Source organism: Hirundo rustica, chromosome 17 (genome assembly GCF_015227805.2).
Source record: "Hirundo rustica isolate bHirRus1 chromosome 17, bHirRus1.pri.v3, whole genome shotgun sequence".
Lineage (NCBI taxonomy): Eukaryota > Metazoa > Chordata > Aves > Passeriformes > Hirundinidae > Hirundo > Hirundo rustica.
The window spans coordinates 11,516,507-11,537,713 of record NC_053466.1 but is presented as its reverse complement, the minus strand read 5'-3'; the positions used below and the strand labels follow the sequence as shown (position 1 = coordinate 11,537,713).

The window sequence follows — 21,207 nt, the reverse complement described above, 5'->3', positions numbered from 1 at the left end:
ATTATGCTGATTAATGAAAGGAAAAGACAAATTAGAAATAATCTAATTTAGAGAAATAGCATAGGCATCTGATACATAGCCAGACATTGTTGCATTTGCAGGATTAATTTAATCTCTTACTGTAAGTACAGGTTAGAGTGTTCTAACAGGGGAGATCTGTCAAATGTTTTCTTTTGGCTGGAGAATTGTTTGGGTGTTGATATGTCTGAGGTGGGTGAAATGATTAGAAAACTTCCAGACTGTTCAGCTGCAATGGGAACAAAACCAGACTACCAGTTAATGAGAAACCATCTGGAACAGGACCTGGATTCATATAGGTGAGGAGAAAAAGGGAATTTTCAGAACTGTCATTATGTTTCTAGCCTAACCAAAGTAACTTCTGTCTCCAAAGCTGTTCAGTTCATGCAGACATCAACTTTATACTGTTCCTGACATGCACAGGCTTGCTAAGGCTGTCAGTCAGAGTTCCACATGGCTAGAGATGAGACTTCATGCATAGTCTGAGAAAACATTAACTCACCCAGTGCATGTGATGGCTTCTCCCGTGAAGGCAATGTCAGCATTGAACCATTGCAGGACGAGGCACCCCCACCTCCACCCAGTTTGAGTGTGTGGCTCTTCGGGCATCCATTGTCATCTTTTCTAATGATTTCTACATATTTGTTATATTTTTGCCTGGTTTCTGCAGGCAGAGATTGCTTAAGATATTGCATGACAGCATGGTATCAGGGGTTCCAGCTCCAGCTTGCCTCCCAGTCTTGAGAATACCTTAAGGACAGTCTGATTTAATAAGCAGTGTTATTTTGTGCCTGTTTATGGGTACTTGGAGTTTTGCAACTTTGGTGGGCCCATTTTGAAGATTTTCTTCTCCATATGAAATGCTAGAAATCTGGTTTTAATTAAAACTGCATTTCTTGCATAATCACATGAATCCAGGAGCTTGAGGCATAAGTAATCTCAGCATTTCAACACTTGGGATAATATATGAGTACTGGTGGCAGAGTGTGTGAACATAATGCATTATGCAGTGGGCTAAAGCAACTCTTGGATCAAGAGTCTGAGGAAGCTGCATATGGTGACCATTACTGAGTTTTGTTTTGTTATTATAGTGGTTGAGGTATGGGATTGGGCTTTGAAAAGCAAAGCCACACTTAAGGTACCATTTTCCATTCTAGTTGCTGGTGGTCCATATTCTGATTTTACGCAATGTTAGCCTGGGCAAGAAAACACGTTGTACCATTCGTGAGAAACTTTTCCTGTTGATTTTGAAGGAAATAATACTTTAAGCTGATAACTATGTTTTCATTTCCAGAAACTTTCCTGTTTCTAAAACAAGATCTTATTGCAGGAAGATAAGGATGAATTGCTCAGTTTAACTAATACTTGAAGCTTGCAGTAGGAGCTCTGCTTGTTATTTATACTTTTCCAGGCTGATGTTCCTGTTTCTCAGTTCACCAGGTTTCAGCAAAGTGCCACTGACGGCAAAGTCACCTTCTCCTCATGAGCTGCAGTTCTGCCCCTGGGGCTGTGGAACATTGGCGCTGTGAAGGAGGAGGTTGCCTTTGGCTGCGCCTGCATCCTAACCTGGATGTGCACAGTGCTCCACACAGCCCTGACAGGAGGAGTGGGCTCCTGATCAAATGCTTCTCTGTCTGTGGAATTTGTTACAGAGCCCCAAATCAGCCTCTAAATTCTGTGCATTTCCAGCTGTGTAGTCTGGGCCTTCCAGAATCTTCATTTGTCAGGTAATTACTGTTCTCACTTAGAACAGAAGCCTCTTTGTGTTCCAACACATTTCCAAGCGTCTTCCCAACTGCAGGATATTCACCAGTGTGGTGGAGAGCATCTGTCCTTCTGCAGAGGGACAGTGATATTCCTTGCTCCACAGTGCTGGGCACCTGTGAGCTTCTCTATCCACAAGATTTGTCTTAGGTGAGTGTTCCCAAGGAACCTGCCAAGCTATCACCGAGGCAAGATGTCCTTGGATTAGTTTATCATCCAGGTCCTTTTATAACCCCAGTACTCAAAAAACCCAAGTAAATCAGCTCTAAGCTGCTTAATAAAATGAAATATAATAAAGAAGAAATAATAGCCTTAGGAAGGGAGGCAGTTCAGACTATAATATGAATGGAATAAGCTGTAGCTGATTGGTTTTGTAACTGATACACTATTTCATGTTATTTTTATCCTTCCAGTTAAAACCAGATACTGCCATTCTTAAAGAGCAGGGAATCTGTTTAATGATACCTTTAATAATCTTTGCTTTCCTTTTGAAAGCCATCTTTTGGAAGCAGGATGTCTCTCCCACTAATGGCTGTCTGCCAACTGGCTTTCATCTTTATCCTTTCTGATTCTGCAACTTTTTACCCATGTGAATAATTTGCTCTCAGAGCATGCTGTTTTTAGCTCCTGGCAGTCAAGAAGAGAGAAATCAATGTAGATTGCTGGGGTGAGTGACCAGGAGGTGAACCTTGAAAGCCTTGAATATTGGCTGCTTCAGCCAAGACAAGCACGATGAAGTGTGCATGAATGGGGAACTGCATGGGGCCATGAAGGAGGATCAGTCACAGGACCTCAGAAAAGACTATAAAAAAGAACAAATATATGAGATCCCCTGAGGCAGAAAGTAGAGACTCATGTAAGAAGCTTCTGTGAATACTGAACAACTTCTGGTGTAGATTGACCTTTCAAATCTTTTACTCACATTTACTGTCAACCTTCTTTTTTTTAATTTGGCTTAACAATGTGGGAGGCCACAGGTTTCATGAAGATGCTTACAGACATGGTATTGGCATTTGTATTTAATCAAATACACTTTTAAATATAGTTTGGATTTGTATGATATTTAACTTCACGGAAGCTGACAGACATGGTATTGGCATTTGTATTTAATCAAATACACTTTTAAATATAGTTTGGATTTGTATGATATTTAACTTCTCGGAAGCTGACACTTTCTTGTTCCTTGAAGATGGAAGATGGGTTTGTTTGGAAGATGGATTTGTTTTCTTGCAGTACGAGAGTTGAAGTTGCTTTTCTAATGTAACACCATTTAAAATGTAACAGATTTACCATGAGCCATTATTTGCTTCTTTAATTTTATTTCTCATTTCAAGTGCCCAATTCTGTAACCAAAATTGTCATGATAAAATCTCCCCATCACACAGGAGACAGAATTAAGGAAGGAATTAAGAGTTTCTGCTTTGGATGCCGAGCCAGGCGTTCAAGAGCGTTTGAAATGTTGAAATGAGTGAAACTGTCTTGGAACAGACTGTTCTTATCCTGAACCAGATTTCTTGGTTTATTTCCAGCAACACTGAATAGAACTGAAAAAAGGGCCCCAGAACTAAAATTTGGGACCCAGTAGGACAGGTCTTGTTCTATTGCTTTACTGCCTGGGTGTTAGAGCCAACCTAAAGCAAACCGTGCAGAGGCTCCAGGCTCATGCCTGCTGTGTGTGACAGCAGGACACAGAGCAGATAGATTACCAACCAACAATTCATCCTACGTGAAATTCTCAGTTCCCAGGGTTGAAGTTTATTTTGTATCATGAGACTGGATTTAAAACAAACCCTACACTTCCTCATCGTGTGTCAGCCTATAATGCATGTATGGAGGTCAGTGGCATCATATCTGGTGCAGGATGGCACCTAAGGGCTTACAGGAATAGTATAAAAAACAGAACATCACATTGTTCTGTTCTCCAAAATACTAAAACTTCATAATCTAAACTTGCATCTAAATGCATCTAAATTCATCCAAATATGAAATATTGAATAGTGAATGTCACAATAGGTGCCTGTAAATCATTCAAGTTTGGAGAATAAGTAAAACATTTGCCTGAGGGGAAATATAAATTTTTATTTCTGCTGTGGTGGGAAATGAATATGATTTGTAGGACTGCTGTTGGTTAAAATGAAATACAATTTTTTGCATAAATACAAAGGGATTCAGACAAGTTATTTCTGTTGTGCTGTGTAAATATATGACATAACTATCAACAGCTCCTCTTCTAGGGAGCTCTGAGACTGACTCAAAGTAGGAATTGTGCCTGGACTGGGCTGTCATTCAGATTGTGTGGCACGTACCTTATACCTCCATATCCTGTTCTGATATCCTTTGATGTAGGAGAAGGGAATACAGGTGACCTCATCCCTGATAATTAACAGCTGTGTTAATTACCCAATACAGCCTCACCCCTGATTAGTCACAGCTATAGCCAATAAAGATAAATGTGATAAAGGGGAGTGGGTTAGCTGGTGAGGGGAGGATCAAGAAGGAGGAGGATAGAGGGAACAAGGGAATCATGAAGAAGGAAGATCCTGGGGAGAGAGAATCACAGCTGTGAGGTGAGTCTGGGTCTGCAGTTAGAGCCTGTTGTTGGACCCTGCAGCCACAGTCTGCACACTAATCTCTGCAGTCAGAGTTTAGCAGGTAATAAACAGCAGTCAGAGGCTGCAGGGGAAATCTACAGCAAGAGCTTGCTGCAGCCAGAGTCAGTGAATAGTAGGAGTCAGGATGGCTAAGCTGTAAAGAGGAATAAACCAGGACCCTTTTCATCCTGTGATAAACATGAAGTCTGTGTCTCAGCTCATTTCTACCCTCTAGCAAGAGGGCTGCTGCAGCACTTTAAGTTCAGAAGTTGAGGAGTTGCTGAATAAGCCACAATAGAGGAGAAAAAGACATCAGTGACTGTAGGTATCTAAGGTGATGTTAGCTGAAAGTTATTGAAATGCATAAGCAGAAAACCCCAGAAATTCTTGAGTGTTGGCCAGCTCCAGGGGTTAAAAGATCACCACCATCAATGCCAAAAGAGCTACTGCTGGACCTGCAGCCCTGTCAGTCATCTTCTCCAGACCTATCAGCTGTTTCGTGTAGCACAAAACATGATGTAACATCCAGAACGTTATGGAAGCAATGCTTCAGGAACAGCCTGGGGAAGATCCTTTTTCCTACAGGTGTCCTCATCGCCCAGTCTATTCTTAAATTGTGTATTTTTTTTCTAAATGCCCTGAGGCATGGATGGATTCTGCACAGATGTTTCTCAAAATACAGCTCACCTGATAGGGCAGAGTACTCATCAAAGCATCACTGAAGAACAGTGGTAGCTCTGCCATTGGGGAAGTTGGGTCTATTCCCACCTAAACCTTCCCAAGTTTTGCAGTGAATCCCACTGTAAAAGTCTCAGTACAGACGTGAAGTTAGAGTTAGGAACAAAGAGAAATTTAGATGTAAATTTAGAAATTTAGTGAGAGAGGGGGAGTCAAGAGGGGTTGTCAAAACAGTGGGAAGACTGTTGGCAGGGTTCACTCATGTGACCTGGGAGTGTGGCTGTTGTGCTGGCTTAGAGCCCAGTCGAGGTTAAGAGTCAAGATTATGGCTCTGACAATGAGAAATTCAACCACATGGCAGGAGTGGAGTTCAGAGGTGATACCACAATAAAACAAGAGCTTTTACTTGCTATCTCTCCTCAGCAATCCTTTGACTGGGGACTGCAGTGCCCCATGGAAAAGGGACATCTTAAGGGGTAGGTGAGGGCTGGGGTCTAGTGGCTCTTAGGCAGAGACAGTGAGGTCATAGAGCCATGTAGGTTGGAAAAGGCTTTTAAGATCATCAAGTCTATCTGTTAACAGAGCACTGCCTTGCCAGCCAGGGTCTCATTCCCCTCTGCCTCCTTCTGAGCTGTATTTGCTGGGCACAGTGCAGATGGTGCCCACACCAGCTCAATCCAGGCACCACAGTTCACCAGGAGTGTAACAGAACCAGAGGTGTGGAGCCTGCACAGCAGCCCTCAGCAGGAGATCCACTCAATGCTGAAAGCACTGCGGCTGTCACTGCCAGAGAGGAAAAGAACCATGCCATGAATTTTTCCTTAGCACAACCAGGGTTAACACAGTCACCCTCAACACCCACTTATTTTTCTTGGGACAGAGCTACTCTTCTGTGTAAATAGAGATGAAGTTCATTGCATCCTTCTAAGGGACCTACTATCAAATTGTGTTTAGAATTGTGCAGAGTTCCAGGGAGAGGGCAGAGCTCCCAGTTTCACTACTGAACTTTGTTTCCAAGCCTGCATTTTTTTTTTTTAATCTTCTCTATTTCCCAGAAGCGCTTTCTGCTTTTTGACCCTTAGAATTCATATCTCATATTTCTAGCAGACTGAGAGGTTCCAGCTCCATACTTCCTTACTTCCTGTTGATGATAGTTTGACCTCTAGGCATTCACATTCCATCATTGAGCTAAAGCTGTGCAATTCCTTGCCTATTGCTGTCCGTTTCATACTGTTGTCTTGCTGTTCTCTGAATGTTTGGATTTGACATTCCGGTTACTTTGAGTAAAAGGAAGTGACTAAACACCAACTTTTACATCATTTTACTGTTACTGACATTTTATGGCTGATCAGAAATGCCAAATTATAACCTCAAGAACAAAACTTTGGTTCTCTTACATGAGCTGTATTTGCAGGATGAGAACTCATGCTGTGCTGTCACAAAGAGGCAGGCATCAGCTTGGAACAAGGAGGTGCCTGAGGGCTACTTCCCACATCTGGCCTCGTTACTGACAGTGACAATGGGGTACTATTAGTGTCAGAAATGACTTGTCTGCAGCAAGTAGTCACCATTAATCCTCACTTTGCTGAGTCACTGGGGAACCACCAATAGAACTGCTTGGACTCAAAAGTAAGTTCCATCTTTAATTTCATATGGAAACTGGCTATTATGGAGAGGAGCTCTTAACTGTAATCTGATGTAAGATTACTCTCTGTCATGTTCTCTGTTGGAAATGATTTCCAGTCTATCACATGTTCTCAGTGAGTCGCTACTGCTTCTTTGTGATTGTTGCTTCGACAGTTAAGCCTTGAATCTCAGGTGACTTCATGTGTCAGCATAAATACAACCAGGGTAGGAACTTGCTTTTGGGTTTCTAGTGGGTCATGTGAAATGAAGTTTATAATTTGTAAGCTATGGTTTGAGATGGTTTTGTGTTTTTCTTGAGCTCCTCTGTCAAAACATATTTGCATTTATCAGGAGATTCTATTTAACTGTCCAACACATCCATGAGGCATGAGCTAAATATTGGCTGTAGGTGCAGGGTTGTGGTTGAATGGATAAAGCCTGTGTTTTTTTAAAAGAGTAAGAAGTTACTAAAATCTCCCCTTTTGTTTCTTGTTATAAATCCCTTCGTAGTTCACATTCTAGGACTCCTGCTGTGCTGTGACTGTACTTGAGCCTGTTCTTCAGAAAAGCCCTGAGAAGTTGGCTCAGCTGCCCAAAGGGGTCAGAGGACAGGCAGCTCTCAGTCTCAGTGGGTTTCTTTCTCTCTGATTCTTCATTTAGGGTAATGTTCCAAAAGCCATTATTCTGGGTTGTAGCATGGGCTGCTCCCTGCATCTTCAGGGCTCAAGGTGCTGCAGTCAGGAGGGTGTCAAAGGGGACATGGTTTACAGTGCGTTTCAGGAGCTGCTGCTTTGACCGTGGCTCTTTCCAGGCCACCTCATTGCTCTGGGCTCACTGGAGGATCAGCAGTAGGTGAGAGGCCTGGCAGCACTGAGGCCTCTCCAGCGGTGCAATGACAGTGTTTCCTGGGTTCAGACAGAGCTGTTTGACAAGTCCTGTTTTTCTAAAGCAGAGACTCACCACTGTTATTCCATTGCTGGAGTAACAGCAGTCTGCAAGGTCAAGAGTGATGAGCCTGAAGGGAGACTACACAGTGAAGATGTGTTTTGCACTGAAACCTTTAATCATCCTGTAAATCAGAAGCCGGATGACATTGAAAAAGTCCATTAAACTAAATTATCAAGGGATACCAGATACAAAGAGGCACTTGTGGCTCAGGAAGTTTCTGAATTTCAAGTGTTTGGAGGCTGAGAGAGCATTTAGAGAAGAATCCCTACACATTTATTCTTGTACTCTTCCTGCTGGAGTTTGCCCTGGGCATCCAGTGCTGGTTACTGTCAGAGACAGGAGCTCTGGGGCTCTCAGTTTGACCCACCTGCCTGGTTTTTTGTTCTAATATAAATATAGTCAACATCTAAGCCTATTGTTTAGAAAGGATGGAAATACAAGCAAATGAGACAAATTTTCTTTAGATGAAACAGTGTCTGTGACCATGAAACCAGGACAGGGCTGTGCTGTATGTCTTCACATTTGAAAATTGAATGGTTTCAGAATGGTTTCAAGGAGTTTTATTTTTTTTTCCTCTTTCTAAACAATGCATGGAGAATAGAAAAGTTTTCTCAATACAAACACTTTTGTTTTTACTGTGTTTATGTTTTCAAAACGGCTATTTGGTTGATCTTGAATAAACAAGCCTCCAAAATATGGTGTTGGGCAATCCTGGCCACTTATGTGTATGTGATGAGTGTTTTATGTGTGTGTTCAACTCTGTTCAGACTGACTGAATTTCATGTCAGGCAAGAAAATATAAAACCTGTACAGTGTGCTGAGAGTCCAGGCTTGACAGCTTTCTGGAATCCTGCACAGATCTGCCCTTGATTCTGCAGCAAGTGTCAGACCTTGGGGAGGAAGCAGAAAGGGAAAGTCCAAGCTGGCTCCGAGACTGGCACCATTTTAGCACGTGACATGAAACAGAGACTGACATTCAGGACCTGGGTTTTGCTTGTCCTGGGCAGTGGGAAATGGGAATAGGCAAAGGAAGGGAAAAGTGCTGGTTACCTTTTGGCAGAAGCAAAGGGCCTGCTGAGGGTTGAGTCTGGAAGAATTGTTTCTTTGGGCCTTGATGATGGCTGCCCATTTTGAAGGGCTTTTTCCCATTCCAGGAGGTGATGGATTCTGGGCAGAGCTGCTGTAAGAAAAGAATTGTCCCTGTGGCAGCGGCTCTGCCGTGTCAGGAGGAAGCTGTCAGGGAGAGAGTGGCCCCAGGCACCAACTGTCCCAGAAAGGATAGAGATGAAGTTTTAGTATTATAGCACTGTCCATGCTCTTGGGCAACCCAGAGGATCTCTGTAACTGATTATGAATTCCACATGTTTGGGGGGTGGAATGCTTTATGGCGGTGCAGCACTCAAGAGGCTGCGCCAGGAATTGCCAGCTGGGAAAGTTGTGTGGACAGGAAGCAGATGTCAGAAAAGAAAGCAGCAGGCAGGAGTATAGATGCTGGTGGGATAATGTGATGGAAATACCTGATGGAGTAACCTGGTAGGAGAGCTGTGGATTTCTGTAACTCATCCAAGGGCCTGAAGTGACAAAAATTTTGGTCACTGCTCATGTATGGCATCCAAAAGACTCTGCCTGAACTGGACAGTGGAAGTGGAAGCACTGTGAAAATTGCTGGTGTAGACAGAAAGAAGAATAGGGCCGGAAGGGAAGCCAAGATGCCATCAGCCTCGTTACTGTGGTGCCTGGAGATAGATTTTGATTTCCTGAATTTCAGAGAGGGTGATGTGTGATGCTGAAGGACCATGTCCCTTTTCCATTCTGCTTGCTAGCATGGAGCTCTGGAGATGCACACTGTGATCCAGTTTCTGTGTTTCAAAAGGTTTTAAATTAATTTGATTTTTATTAAACTAGGACACCCTGTCCAGTTACTGCTGGAAGTCCTTTAATCTGTTGCAAACAAACTCCAGATGTTTCTGTGTGCATTATTTATTTTGTCCTTTCTACATCGACCCTGGTGTACCATGTAGAAATTGTTTCTTTTTGTTAAATGTCGCTGCTTCCATCTACCCTTTAGTATGGAGACCAGCAGCTCTGCCCTTTATGGAAAAAAAGCCTGAAAACAAACAAACAAAAAACAAACAAAGACTACCACCAAAACAAACAAATAAATAAAACCCCAAACCAAAACCTGAACAAACAACAAGCCCCCCCACCCCCCCCATGATCCTCAAAGTTTTCTTGAGTCAACTTTTTCTTCATGTAACTGCCTTTCTTTTGATGACATCTGTGGAAATCTACACATTACTGTACTGGCTTAGGGTTTGAATCTAGAAGAGGTTTGTGAAATGTACTGTGCTGGTACAGCTACTGCACATAGTTTGGAAAGGGACCACGTCATTGTTGAGAACTAGAATGCATTGCTGACAATAAATGACTCGCATTTTCCAATCTAATAAGCTGAAAATATCTTACTTCAATGTGGTAAGGAACTTAACCAGCTGTTCTACAAAGAAAGGTCTTAAAATTAAATACACAAGGTAGAAAAGAAGGGGACGATATACGTGGAATCCTGAAAACAACTTATTTTCTATTGAAATAAAAATATGTGTGATTCCAGCTCTCAGCTCAGGTATTTGTACACTCTCTATATATCTAACACTGATGAAGATGAATATTCAAATTCTGAATGTGGGAAAGCAGGATTTTTTTCCATTCCCATTGTTCATGCTCATGAATGAGCAACAGTTGATTTCTTGCATTTTCTACCCTATGTTCCAGCTGAGTAAATTTTGGGACTATCATATCAACATGTCCCTAGAGGAAAGAGTGTAAAATTTTGGAGGGGGGAAGGAGACATTTACAGTGATCATAGTGTGGGAAAGTGGCTAATGATAAGTAATACAACAGCTCCAAGGGGAATTGTGCAACAGTCTGGAAACACCATATTTGAATACCAGGGAATTTCCAAAGTAAAACAGCAGTGAAAGATAAGCAGGAAAAAAGAAAAGTACAGAAAACAAACTCTACAAGACAGATTTTCTCTTTTTCTGCATGCTGCTCTTCCACTTTCTAGGGAAGAAAGAAAACAGTTTCTTGTACTCTTGCACAAGGAAAGGATTACCTCACACAAGCTCCCGGGGCCATTCAGAAGGAAGGGAAGTTATTGTGAAGCAATGCTGTTATCCCTGGAACCAAAACAGAGCTAGGAGCCTACATCTGTAGTTGCCCAATACCAATAACCTTCATTTTTTTGCACCAGGACATGGCAAGGGAGCTGGGTTTATCCTTCTGTCAGCCTCTCCATTGCTTTGCTTGTGAAGTGCATGAGGATCATAAGGACACTGAAGAACCTGCTCTTCCCCCATTCCCTGTAGAGAAGCTCAGCTTGCTCTGGTTTTCCATATGTGCTGGCTCTCTGAGATCCTTATTGACTTGCAGCACTCACACATCTGGCTTGTTTTATCTAGGAACTTCTCCTTCCCAAAGAGCTGGAAGTGCAGCAGGGAGAGGGCAGAGGTGCAGGCTGTGTTTAATGAGGGGAAGGTCTGAGGCAAATGTCAGGGAGTCTCTTCAGCACCTTGTGGCTTCCCAGAGGCACATCCTGGTCCCTTCCTATCCTTCCTGCACCAGCTCCCTTGCTGTCCCTTTCAGCACTCTGACGCTGGTGGTTGTCACTGGATTCCAGTGAGATGGTAGGAAGCTGCAGAACTCCAGTGGGATGCTGATTTCGTTTCTCGGAAAGAGCTGCAGAGATAGGAAGAGGTGGGGCCTGCTGACTTCACAGGAAAGTACAATCAGTTTGTCTTCATTTCACCAGTCTTGCTCATCTTGAAGAGGAATTGAAATCCCGATGCTAGTCCTGGTCTTGATTCCTGACTCAGAAATTGCAGTGTGATTAAGCACTTTGGAAAGCCTCACTGTGCACAGCAGTGTAGCTCTGTCATTTACCTGGGAATCCCAGAAAAACCTCAGTTCTCATTTAGGGGAATTTTTAGAAAGTATTTCCCATCCTTGATTCTTTTCCTGAGAGGATGAGGTTGTTTCAGATGATCTCCTAAGACAAAACTTCCTATTGTTTTTATATACCCTCTCTCGGTTTCTTTTCTGGGATTCAGGTGGTTTTAGAGTCTTTTTGCCTTCTGCAAATCCCTGAGCCAGATGCAAGAAAGAGATGGAGTCTTCAGGTTCTAATTTTCAAGGTTGCGCGCTTTGTTTATTGTTTCTTATCTTACAATTTTCTCAGTGCCCAACTAAGATCTGTGCAGCTGCTCGGGCATCTGACGACTCCCCCCACACTGGGCTGTCTCTGTCTTTTATACTAATTGTTACATTTATTTGTCATTATTTGCCAATACCTATCACTTATACTAAATAGGTCATCCCTACTTTGACCCAATCTCCTTAAACTACTTTGTGCCACCGTCACTGCAGAAAATGGAGTGAGGGAAGAAGAAAGAAGAAGCAGGAGACAATGCCCAAAATCTTCCATCTTGCTCCCATCCACTTCCATACTAAAAAACCCAAACCTTCTACTTTTCACCCTGTGATAAACTAAACTACTATCTTTCACACTCTTGTGGCCTGCAATCCCTCCCGCAGTGCAGGAAGCCTTTCCCATGGACTGGGATCAAAGCCAATGCCACTCTGGGCCAGGGTCCCAGACCCCCCTGTCCAGGTCTCTGACCTTCCAGGGCAGCCAAAGGAATGCCCTGGACTCCAACAACCCTCAACACCATGAACTTAAAAAAAAAAAAAAAAAAAAAAAAAAAAAAAAAAAAGAGTTGTAGCAGCTGCACAAACAGCCTCATGCAGATATCACACCCCCATTGCCTAGGGCTCTGTATGTGCGGCCCATGGAGCCTTTGCCCTCATCTCCTGCATGGTGTGAGCTTGCATTGGCTGATTGTGTGGGGCCAGAGCATGGAGCAGGGACCCAGAGTGTGGGGCTGGCAGGGGGAGGGAGATGTGAGAATGTTTGCTTGGGGATAGTCCCTGCTTTGTGGAGTTGGGAACCAGGGTATTAGAGGCTGGAGAAGCATGTAGTGCGCTTGGAAGAGAACACACAGTCAAGCTTGAGGGTTTTGCCAGCATTTAAATAGTCATTTACCTGGATCCCCCTCCAACATGGAGAGCAGCCCATGAGAGAGCCTGTGCTGAGCACATTACTCTGCTGTGTGCAGACCTCTGCCCTGCTCTGGACCAAACTTCATGAGGTTTCTGTTCAAATTCAGCAAGGTCCCTGTGGATGATGCTCTGCTGCTTGTCAGCCATTCCCCTTAATTTAGTCCAAGCCAGAGATTTGCTGGTGTTGCATTTTCAGCCTCATTGATTCCCTTTTTGACTTTCAAATTGTATTTCAACAGCACTCCAATTCTGAACATCTTTCTAGGGATTTTGGCATTAAAGAGTTCAGGATCTGAGCATGTTACTTCTCTCTATGAAGATCCCTGGTAAAATCATCCTCAGCTTCCTCAGCTGATGTGTTTTCCTCATGTGTTCGGAGTGGTTTGTGTTGCCCTGTGCTGGGGCCTGGTGAGACCAAGGGACCTTCAGCCTGCCAGGACTTAGGGAGCAAAGTGATCCAGGCAGCTCTTGAATGAGCATGGCAGTGAACCAGTACTCACTGGCTGGAGCTCACTGAGGTCATATAAAGCAAATTATGGCTGCTGTATAGGTAGTTACATATAGAAACACACACACTTTACTATAAATATATTATATTTAGTACTTTCAGTGAGTTTAGTGCTTCCATGTGGGTTAAAACCCTCCACAGCTATCCTTGGGGTCACTAATGTGGTACTCTGGCCTATTTTAGACAGTACAGAGTTCAGGCAGAGTTTGCTGTTGGTGTCTTTGGATGCACACAAAGCTCCCTTTTGTTTTCTCCTGCCAATACTTTCAGCTGTTATAGTAATTGTACTAATGAGGTTTAGTCTTTAAGAAAGCTGCTGCATTTGGTCCAGAAGGGACACTCAAGAGTTAAGGACTGAATCAGAAGGTTTCACTGTTAATCTAATATTGAGCATAGCTGCAGTGTTACAGAAAGAATAAAGTCCTGATGTCTGCAGTAAACTGTGCCTGGATATCCTCACTGATTAAAGTAAATGGAGAAGAGTTCCCTTGGGCAGTGGTTTGTGCCGTGTGTCCCACTAAGTAGAATTGTGCAAAAGTTGACTTTCACTGGGTCAATGTCACTGTGAAATAGAGGTTGTTCTGGTTTTGGTTCCATGGAGCATTTCCAACAGGCTGTTTTGGATTATGTAACCCGAAAATGTGTATTCTATTTTATCTGCTGAAAACTGTTTTTTGGGAGATGTGTTATCCTTCTCTTGTAACTCTGGTGGGAGTGGGGGGATGCTTTCTTATAGTAGCCCAGCCATTAAACCCAGGTGGGGCAGTGTTTCTTATCTCTGTCACCACCCCTCCATCCTCCAGTGGGACATCTCCTGATAATGGGCCATTGGGGCCCAACAATGACAAGACACATTCCATCATCCCATTATGAAATGCTCCACCCGGTGGGTCGGGGGGAGTCAGATGTTCCTACCTAGATAAAAACTGGGACTGAAGGGCACTAGGTATCCTGTTTTTCCACTGGATTCCCAGAGGAAGACTGGACCCATCTTGTCCCCACTGGATTTTCTACAGGACCATCTGCACTCCACAGAACCACATCTGTTACTCCAGGAGGACTTATTTGGACTGCTTCCAACACCCTGACCAACAGGGTGCCAGGTCATATCCCAGACCCTGTCAGGGTTTTTTTCAGGATTTTTGTTTATTTCTTTATTTTTTTTGTACTACTACATTTGTATTATCCTTTTTTTTTTTTTTTAAATATTCCTAGTAAAGAACTGTTACTCCTATTCCCATATCTTTGCCTGAAAGCCCCTAATTGCAAAATTAAAATAATTTAGAGGGAAGGGGGTTTGTTTACATTCTTCTTTCCAAGGGAGGCTCTAGTTTTCCCTGGCAGACAACTGTCTTTCAAAACTGAGACAGGCATTACTTTGTAACCAGTAGGAAAGGAAGGAGGGAGGAGCTCTGCTTTTAACCTTGAAAAACTCAACAAAGGCAGAGAAGCCCCTGAGATTCTGTGGGTCCCTTGAGGCTTTCAGTGGTGTGAGAAATGGTGTGTGTACTGTGACTGTCCCGTGCTTTCCCTCTATTCATGCTTACAGTCCCCAAAGAGAGATTTTTTAAGTAGAAAACTGAAGGACAGTGCAGCTGAGGAAAATAGTGCCAGACTTTTGATACTTGCTGTCTTCAAGATGCAGGTTTGTCCTCTCCAGTCATCGGTCACTGCCCCGCTGTTGTGTTTCTAAAAGATGGAATGCTTGTGATCACCCTCCAACCCTTCAAAGCTTTGTTGGACGAATCTGTTTAACCATTACAGTTGGAGCCAGAAGTGTGTTTTCAAGATTTGAGATGAAGTACTGCCAAGTTTCTCAGCTAGAAGTGTGAGAGCTATTCCCTGGTGTGCTTTCAGATTAAAAGGAAAACCAAAAATTCAGAAGATATTTAAATGCTAATCTCAGCAAAACACAGACCTATGAGTAAATTAGGAGCATATTTCCCTTTTCTGATTTCAGTAACAAAAGAAGAATAACCTGGTTTTCCTGAATCAAGGCAGTTTATGGGTTTAACTGTCATCCTGAATTCTGAGGAATAACAGAAGGAAGAGAAATATGAATGAGAAATTCTTGAGTACCAGAATTTCCTGGTTCCAAGTATCTGTTTTTCCAGATGGCTGAACACTTGGGTTTTGTGGGAGCAGACCCATGACCCTCAATAAAGTAAGCTTGTTTGTGTGCAAAGGAAAACAACGTGCAAAGTTTAGTGTGTAGCAGTTTCTGAAGAACAGTACTGAGACAAATGGATCATGAGCACCAACTGTGGAACTCACAGCCATGTCCCTTAGAAAATCTGGACGATAGATTCCTTGAATGTTGCCTATTATTGGGTTATTAGATTATTATATAGAGGTAATTGATATTCCTGGGTTATAAATAAACATGACTGAAGGAGGGGATAAACAGCGTATGAAATACATCCAATTTGGCTTTAGGTTGCATGATTGTGGAAGGTTTCCTAGACTCTTGTCCAATGGTTAAAACCTAATTTAAAGCTGGGAAATGTAAAATGCACTTCTTATTTATTACGGTGAGAGCTTGGTGACTGTAGACAATGCTCTGCAAACGAACACCAGCAGAAAGAGGCATCCTCTTGAGTATGTTGCAAAATAATTTGGAGAGTGTAGAGACCAAGGCAAATGAGGTTATTTAGGATGCTAGTGTGAGAAAGGCTCATGAGCTTGGTGTGCATTTAGGGTTCTTTTAATGTATATTTTTAAAAGATAAGAATGATAAACTGAGTGTCAATAGCTTAGCTTTTCTTTGTCGAGTACAAATGTCTTACTTTCTGTCTGTTCTTTACTTCCCCTCAATCATTGGAAAGCAGCACTAAACAAAAGGAGGAAAACCACAATGCTTGAAATGTCATTCATGCCACAAACCTACTCTTTTGCTGCACACAAAGCTGCAGCCTTTCTTTCCTTTGTCTGTCCCTGGACTGTCATGAATCCTGCTTCAACACAGAGGTCTCCATCTTCTCCAAAGGTGGCTCCTTGATTCTCATCTCTGGATTTATTCAGCCAAATGAAAAGCATCCTTACACCTTGTGTAGATGCTGGGGCTCTTTGCGACTGTCTCCTCACCTCCAGGCTCCCAAGGCTGGTTATGAGGGGTGTCTTTCAACCAGCAACCAACTTTCTTCTCCTCAAACATGGCTGGTGTGCCCATCATCTGACACCAGCTTTACTGTTAGAGCAGCAGCAACTGCAGATGGCAGCTGTTTGTGTCAAGGCATGTTGGAGCTTGAGGAAAAATTACCCTGGCTCGGTGCAATACACTGAGCAGAGGTGCACAGTGTCTCCAGCAAGGCTGAAGGAGAGGCTCCTGATGCCTCCAAAGCCTGCCTTGGTCCCTTTGCTCAGGAGATAACTCCCTGTACTCTCCCCACCAGCTCAGCCCAGTGGCTGAGGCTCTTCAACAGCTCTGCAATAACCTGAGAGGGAAATTGAGAAATCTGAGGATTTACACCCTTTGATAATTTCTCACCCTCCAAAAAGCAGCTGTGGTCTTCACATCAACCTTAACAATGCCTGTACTTTAGATATTGCATAATATTCAAATTTGAACTCTTGATTGCAGATTTGGACACAGATGTAGCAGGGCCCTAACAATGTAAAGGACAATTTAAAGTTACTCTGCCTTTTTATAAGTTAATGAATAATGATTCTGATAATAATTAAAATTCTAGTTAAATTTCCCCTGAATTTATCTTGGCCTGTAAGGGTCTTTAAATACCTGAGTCCCCTTTTGAGCAGCATACAAAGCCCTTCATGCTGGCAGCAGAAGACCAGAGAGTGAAGGGCTATGTATGGAGATTTCTGCCAAGGCAAACTGTGCTCCCAGACAGTGACGGCAAATGTGAAAGCTTTGACAAACAAACAAAAAAATAGAGGCCAAAGTCCTGAATCCCAGCATGTGAACTGCTAAGCAGCTTCTGACATGGGAGAGTCAGCACAGAGTTTGTAGTATCATATGGTCAAAGTTGAATGTTGCACCAAGACTGTAAAGGTTACACGGTGAGAGAGACAAAGAGGCTCAGTCTTCATGTCCATATCAAAAAGACAAATGGGTTTTCCTGTGAGAGACAGCTGCTAGTTGGGATAGTCATAACTATGTCTTGGCATTCCCAGGCCGTCCTTGCCCTCTCCCTTGCTCTGGGAGACACTCTCTTTTACCTTTCTTGCCTCTTCCAAGTCTCCTCTTTGACTTCACAATGACAATTTTCCAGATGCGAAGGTTTGATGTGCTGAGTTAAACCCCAAATCTGGAAACTGGGAGAAATCAGAGAGACAACAGTTGAATTCTCCACAGCACTTGATGTGAGTCAATAGGCAAAACCCCCTTGTCTTATTGGTACTGAGTGGTCAGCCCTGCTATGAGTTCAAAAGGAAGAGCTTCCTCAGAAATAGCAGGATGATGTTTCTTTGTTATAAAGTAATTTGTCAAAAAAAACCCCATCAAAGTCATGTAAGGATTGAGACATTCTACAAAATCAGCAATATTTTGCAATGGAGTGAAGAGTCACATTAGAGCTGAGGAGACTTGTTTATACATGCCAAGTATATTTGCCAGGTGAGACTGAGGTGTGGAGACCAAGAAATTATTACCTACGGACCATGGTTTTATCTTGGACAAAACCATGCATTTTTCTTGAACTCTTTTCCGTTCCCCAAGGTAACCTTATGAGAAGATACAACCACAACAAAGACATTTTGGCCTATCAAATCCATTTCTTAAGATATGACATGAAACAGTACTGATTAGTTATAAGATAAAGTTTAGTGGGACAAGTTCAAGCTCTGCTCTGAAATACATGTGTAAATCTGCACAGGTGAATTCTCCTTCTCCCAAATCTAGCAGGGAAAGGATCACAGGTAAACATCTTTTAGAAAGACACCAGGCAGATGGCGAGCCCTATCTTTAACTTCTTGAGTGCAAGAACTGTGCAATTAAGAGGATGTTAAATATGAAAAACTAGGTTCACTCTCCTGGTAAAATTTAAAACTTAATAAAGGACAATAGGAGACAAAGACAATAAAGCAAAATTTTTCACAGCTGGGTGCTTAGCATTCAGCCAAGAGCACACCTGCTATTTTGGAGACATCCTTTACAAACCTTTTCTACTGCATCGGCCTGTTGCATATTCATAAACAATTATGCAGATTTAAACTTCCCCCCATACTAGTTTACATGTTTACAGGTTTAGCATGGCTCCTCCTTGGGTCTGCCTTTTTAGAGCATGCACATTTCTTGGCTGTGGTTTTAGTCTGTTCTTTTTATCACCTCCAGCCTGGGTTTTGGGCCATACTTTCTGCAGTCAGCAGGTGCTGATAGCTGGCAGATCAATAACAGGGGTCTTCACCATGTGTTCATCGGATGTTATCCCAACCAATCAGGAAGTTCAATTACCACAAAGAATTAGTATGTCAGCTATTTCACTGCTATGTCTAAGTTCAGTTAATAGCAGAAATAAAACTATATATTTATAACAAAGTTACTTTAGCATTATGTGTATAACATCCATTTTAATCTTTGCAAAAAGCCAATATTATGGTATGTATTTGTAACATTAAAGATCCAGCTGGGCTCAGCTGCACTGGGTAGCAATTCCTGCTGCTCGTTGCTCTGTGAGAGATCAGGTCTGTCCCAGTGAGCAGCCGGGCACAGCCTGGACCCCAGAGCTCTTGGTCGTCTGGGCACCAACGTTTGCAAAGTGCTGCTTTATTCCAGTTGTTCTCTTGTGCTCATTTACAGAGGATGTATGCTGTGGACACTGGCAAGATGTATATATGAAAAAGGTAAATAAGAGTGTAATAAACTATAAGGTAAACTAAGGGTAAATACGTGGATTCTAGATTTGTACAGTGTATTCAGCTTTTACTTTGAGGAGTTTTACAGGAACAAAACACCCCAAGTTTGCAGTGTAGGACTGAGGTAATTTTCCCAGAGATTCACACGGGCCATCTTTGTCAGGTAATTTGTGTGTCAAGAAAGAGAAGCCAGAGGGGCTGAGAAGCTGAGGAGCAGTGTGGAGATTTCTCTTTGAACTGCTCCAGGAGTGAATGTGTTAAATGTTTTCATCAGAAACACACACAAAAAAGGCGGATGGTGGATGTACAAGAAAAGTTTATAAAAGAGAGTGAAAAGCTCCTCACACCTGAGGGAGTATGAAAGAAAGGGAAAGAAAGCGTTCGCTTTTTAGTAGCTTTTAATGCTAGAAAGACTGTAATCGCTGGGGGCAGAGCCCACTGCCGTGGGACCTCCCTCACAAAACTGCCGGGAATATATCCACTTCCCCTCCTCGAAAGGACCGAGCCCCTTCCAGCTGCTCCGGCGGCACAGCAGCAGCCATGAGCACGGGGAAGATCTGCTGCCTGGTGCTGCTGACCCTGGGGGTGCTGGCGGTGGCAGTGACCCTGGTGGTGGTGCTGACCCAGCCCAGGTGCGGTGCCCAGCAGTACCTGCACGGCGCCGTGGCTGCTGACACCGAGAGCTGCTCCCTCATCGGCCGGTACGTGCACGGAGCTCCCGGCTCCCCTGGCTTCTCTGTCGTGTGTGTCGTGACTCGGGCTAACGCAGGGGACAAGCACCGACCACGGGCGTGCCTCGCTTCTGCCCCGTCCCCGCTCCGGGAGGCTCAGACGGAGCCTCTGCCTCTGCGGCTGATGCTTACTTTCGTTATACTGTCCCAAAAATTTGCAGCTGTGCAAACCCTTGGCCTTTTGGAAAGTATAAATATTTGTAGTAGACAAGTACAATGTTGGTATTAAGTGGGGAAGGAAGAAATTAATTTTTTTATGGCGTGGTAGGTCTGTCGGATAAGTGATTTAGAACAAATTAAGAAGTTAGAGGAGCTTGCAGAAGAGTTGCAGCAAAGCTTCAACAGACAAGGGAAGGCAGGGAAAGGGGGACTGGCGTTCCTGTCTTTTGGGAGTGTGTTTCTGGACTGAAGCCTGCAGCAAGCTTGTCTGCTATGAAGAAAAAAAGCAAAGAGCAGATTTAATTGAAATTCAGTCAAGACAGTAGAAGTAAAAAAAACATATTTCCATCATCTGGAAAGAAAGATGTAGGTTAAAAAAATTCTCTAGATGCCCAGGTTTTACACCTTCAGTCTGTGTAAATCTTGTCTCTCAAACATTTTGACTCCCATGTTATTGTTTTACTGTTCCTTCAATTATTAAATGCCTGAACCCATGAAAGCATAAGGATGGAAATTTACATGTGATGCTGGATGCTCCACTGATGGATGCAGGAGCTGTGTGCTCTGCCTTGTGGCTGGGAGCACACTTTGCTGTGTCTCACCTCTGATTCTGGAAATGACATGATGGCACAGCATTTGTGAGTAGCTGGAGAAAATATTCTGTGGCTGCACATATGTCAAGCAGTGAGATGGGGTTTTTTTATGTGAAGCCACAGGTTAGTTCTTCAGAAAGCAGAAGTATTTTTAAAATCATTATTAGTGGAAAAAGAGGGAAATACCTAATTGGATTGCCCAAAGAATCTGCTGGGGAAAACCACTGCATTTGTTTTTGCAGCTATTGTAAATTTTAATTTGATGCAGTGTCTAATCAGCTGGAAGGCATTGAAGTGAGAGCCACAGAAATCTGTGGCCTGTGGACAACTGAGCAGCTTTGCCTGGTTGGCCACTGCTGCTGAGGACTCACTTATTTCCTTCCCTTCTCTCAACAAGAAGCTCCACAGGCTTCCCCAGCCTCCACCACTGCTGCAGCTACACCTCCAGCACACTTGCTCACAGGTCTGTGCTGTCTCTCCAGCCCGAAGGACCAACTCAAATTCCCTACAAATAGTCTGCCAATGATCCCCACAAAATCCTGCCCTTGTCCCACCGTCCCATCTCTTTTTTCCCCCCCTTTTGGCCATCCTGGGGCATTTGCACATCAGGTCCTGCTCTCTCCCCCGGCCCTGCCAGGCCTCTGGGACCTCCCCAGACAGAG

At 43.3% G+C, this 21,207-nt stretch overlaps 1 protein-coding gene across 2 annotated transcripts in view; it reads left to right on the top strand.

Annotated features, from left to right (window-relative positions):
• Positions 1-4,278: 4,278 nt before the first annotated feature.
• The window catches only part of GGT5 (gamma-glutamyltransferase 5), a 32,049-nt gene continuing 15,120 nt past the window's right edge, over positions 4,279-21,207 (top strand). The window contains exon 1 of one of the 2 annotated variants that reach the window (XM_040081202.1): positions 4,279-4,349. Coding sequence is in view for 1 of the 2 variants with exons in the window: in XM_040081201.1 (XP_039937135.1) it covers positions 19,603-19,763 (161 nt within the window). In the remaining variant the exon portion in view is untranslated. Of the gene's footprint in view, positions 4,350-19,570; positions 19,764-21,207 lie in introns of those variants that run through there. The other variant, XM_040081201.1, reaches the window with a different exon arrangement.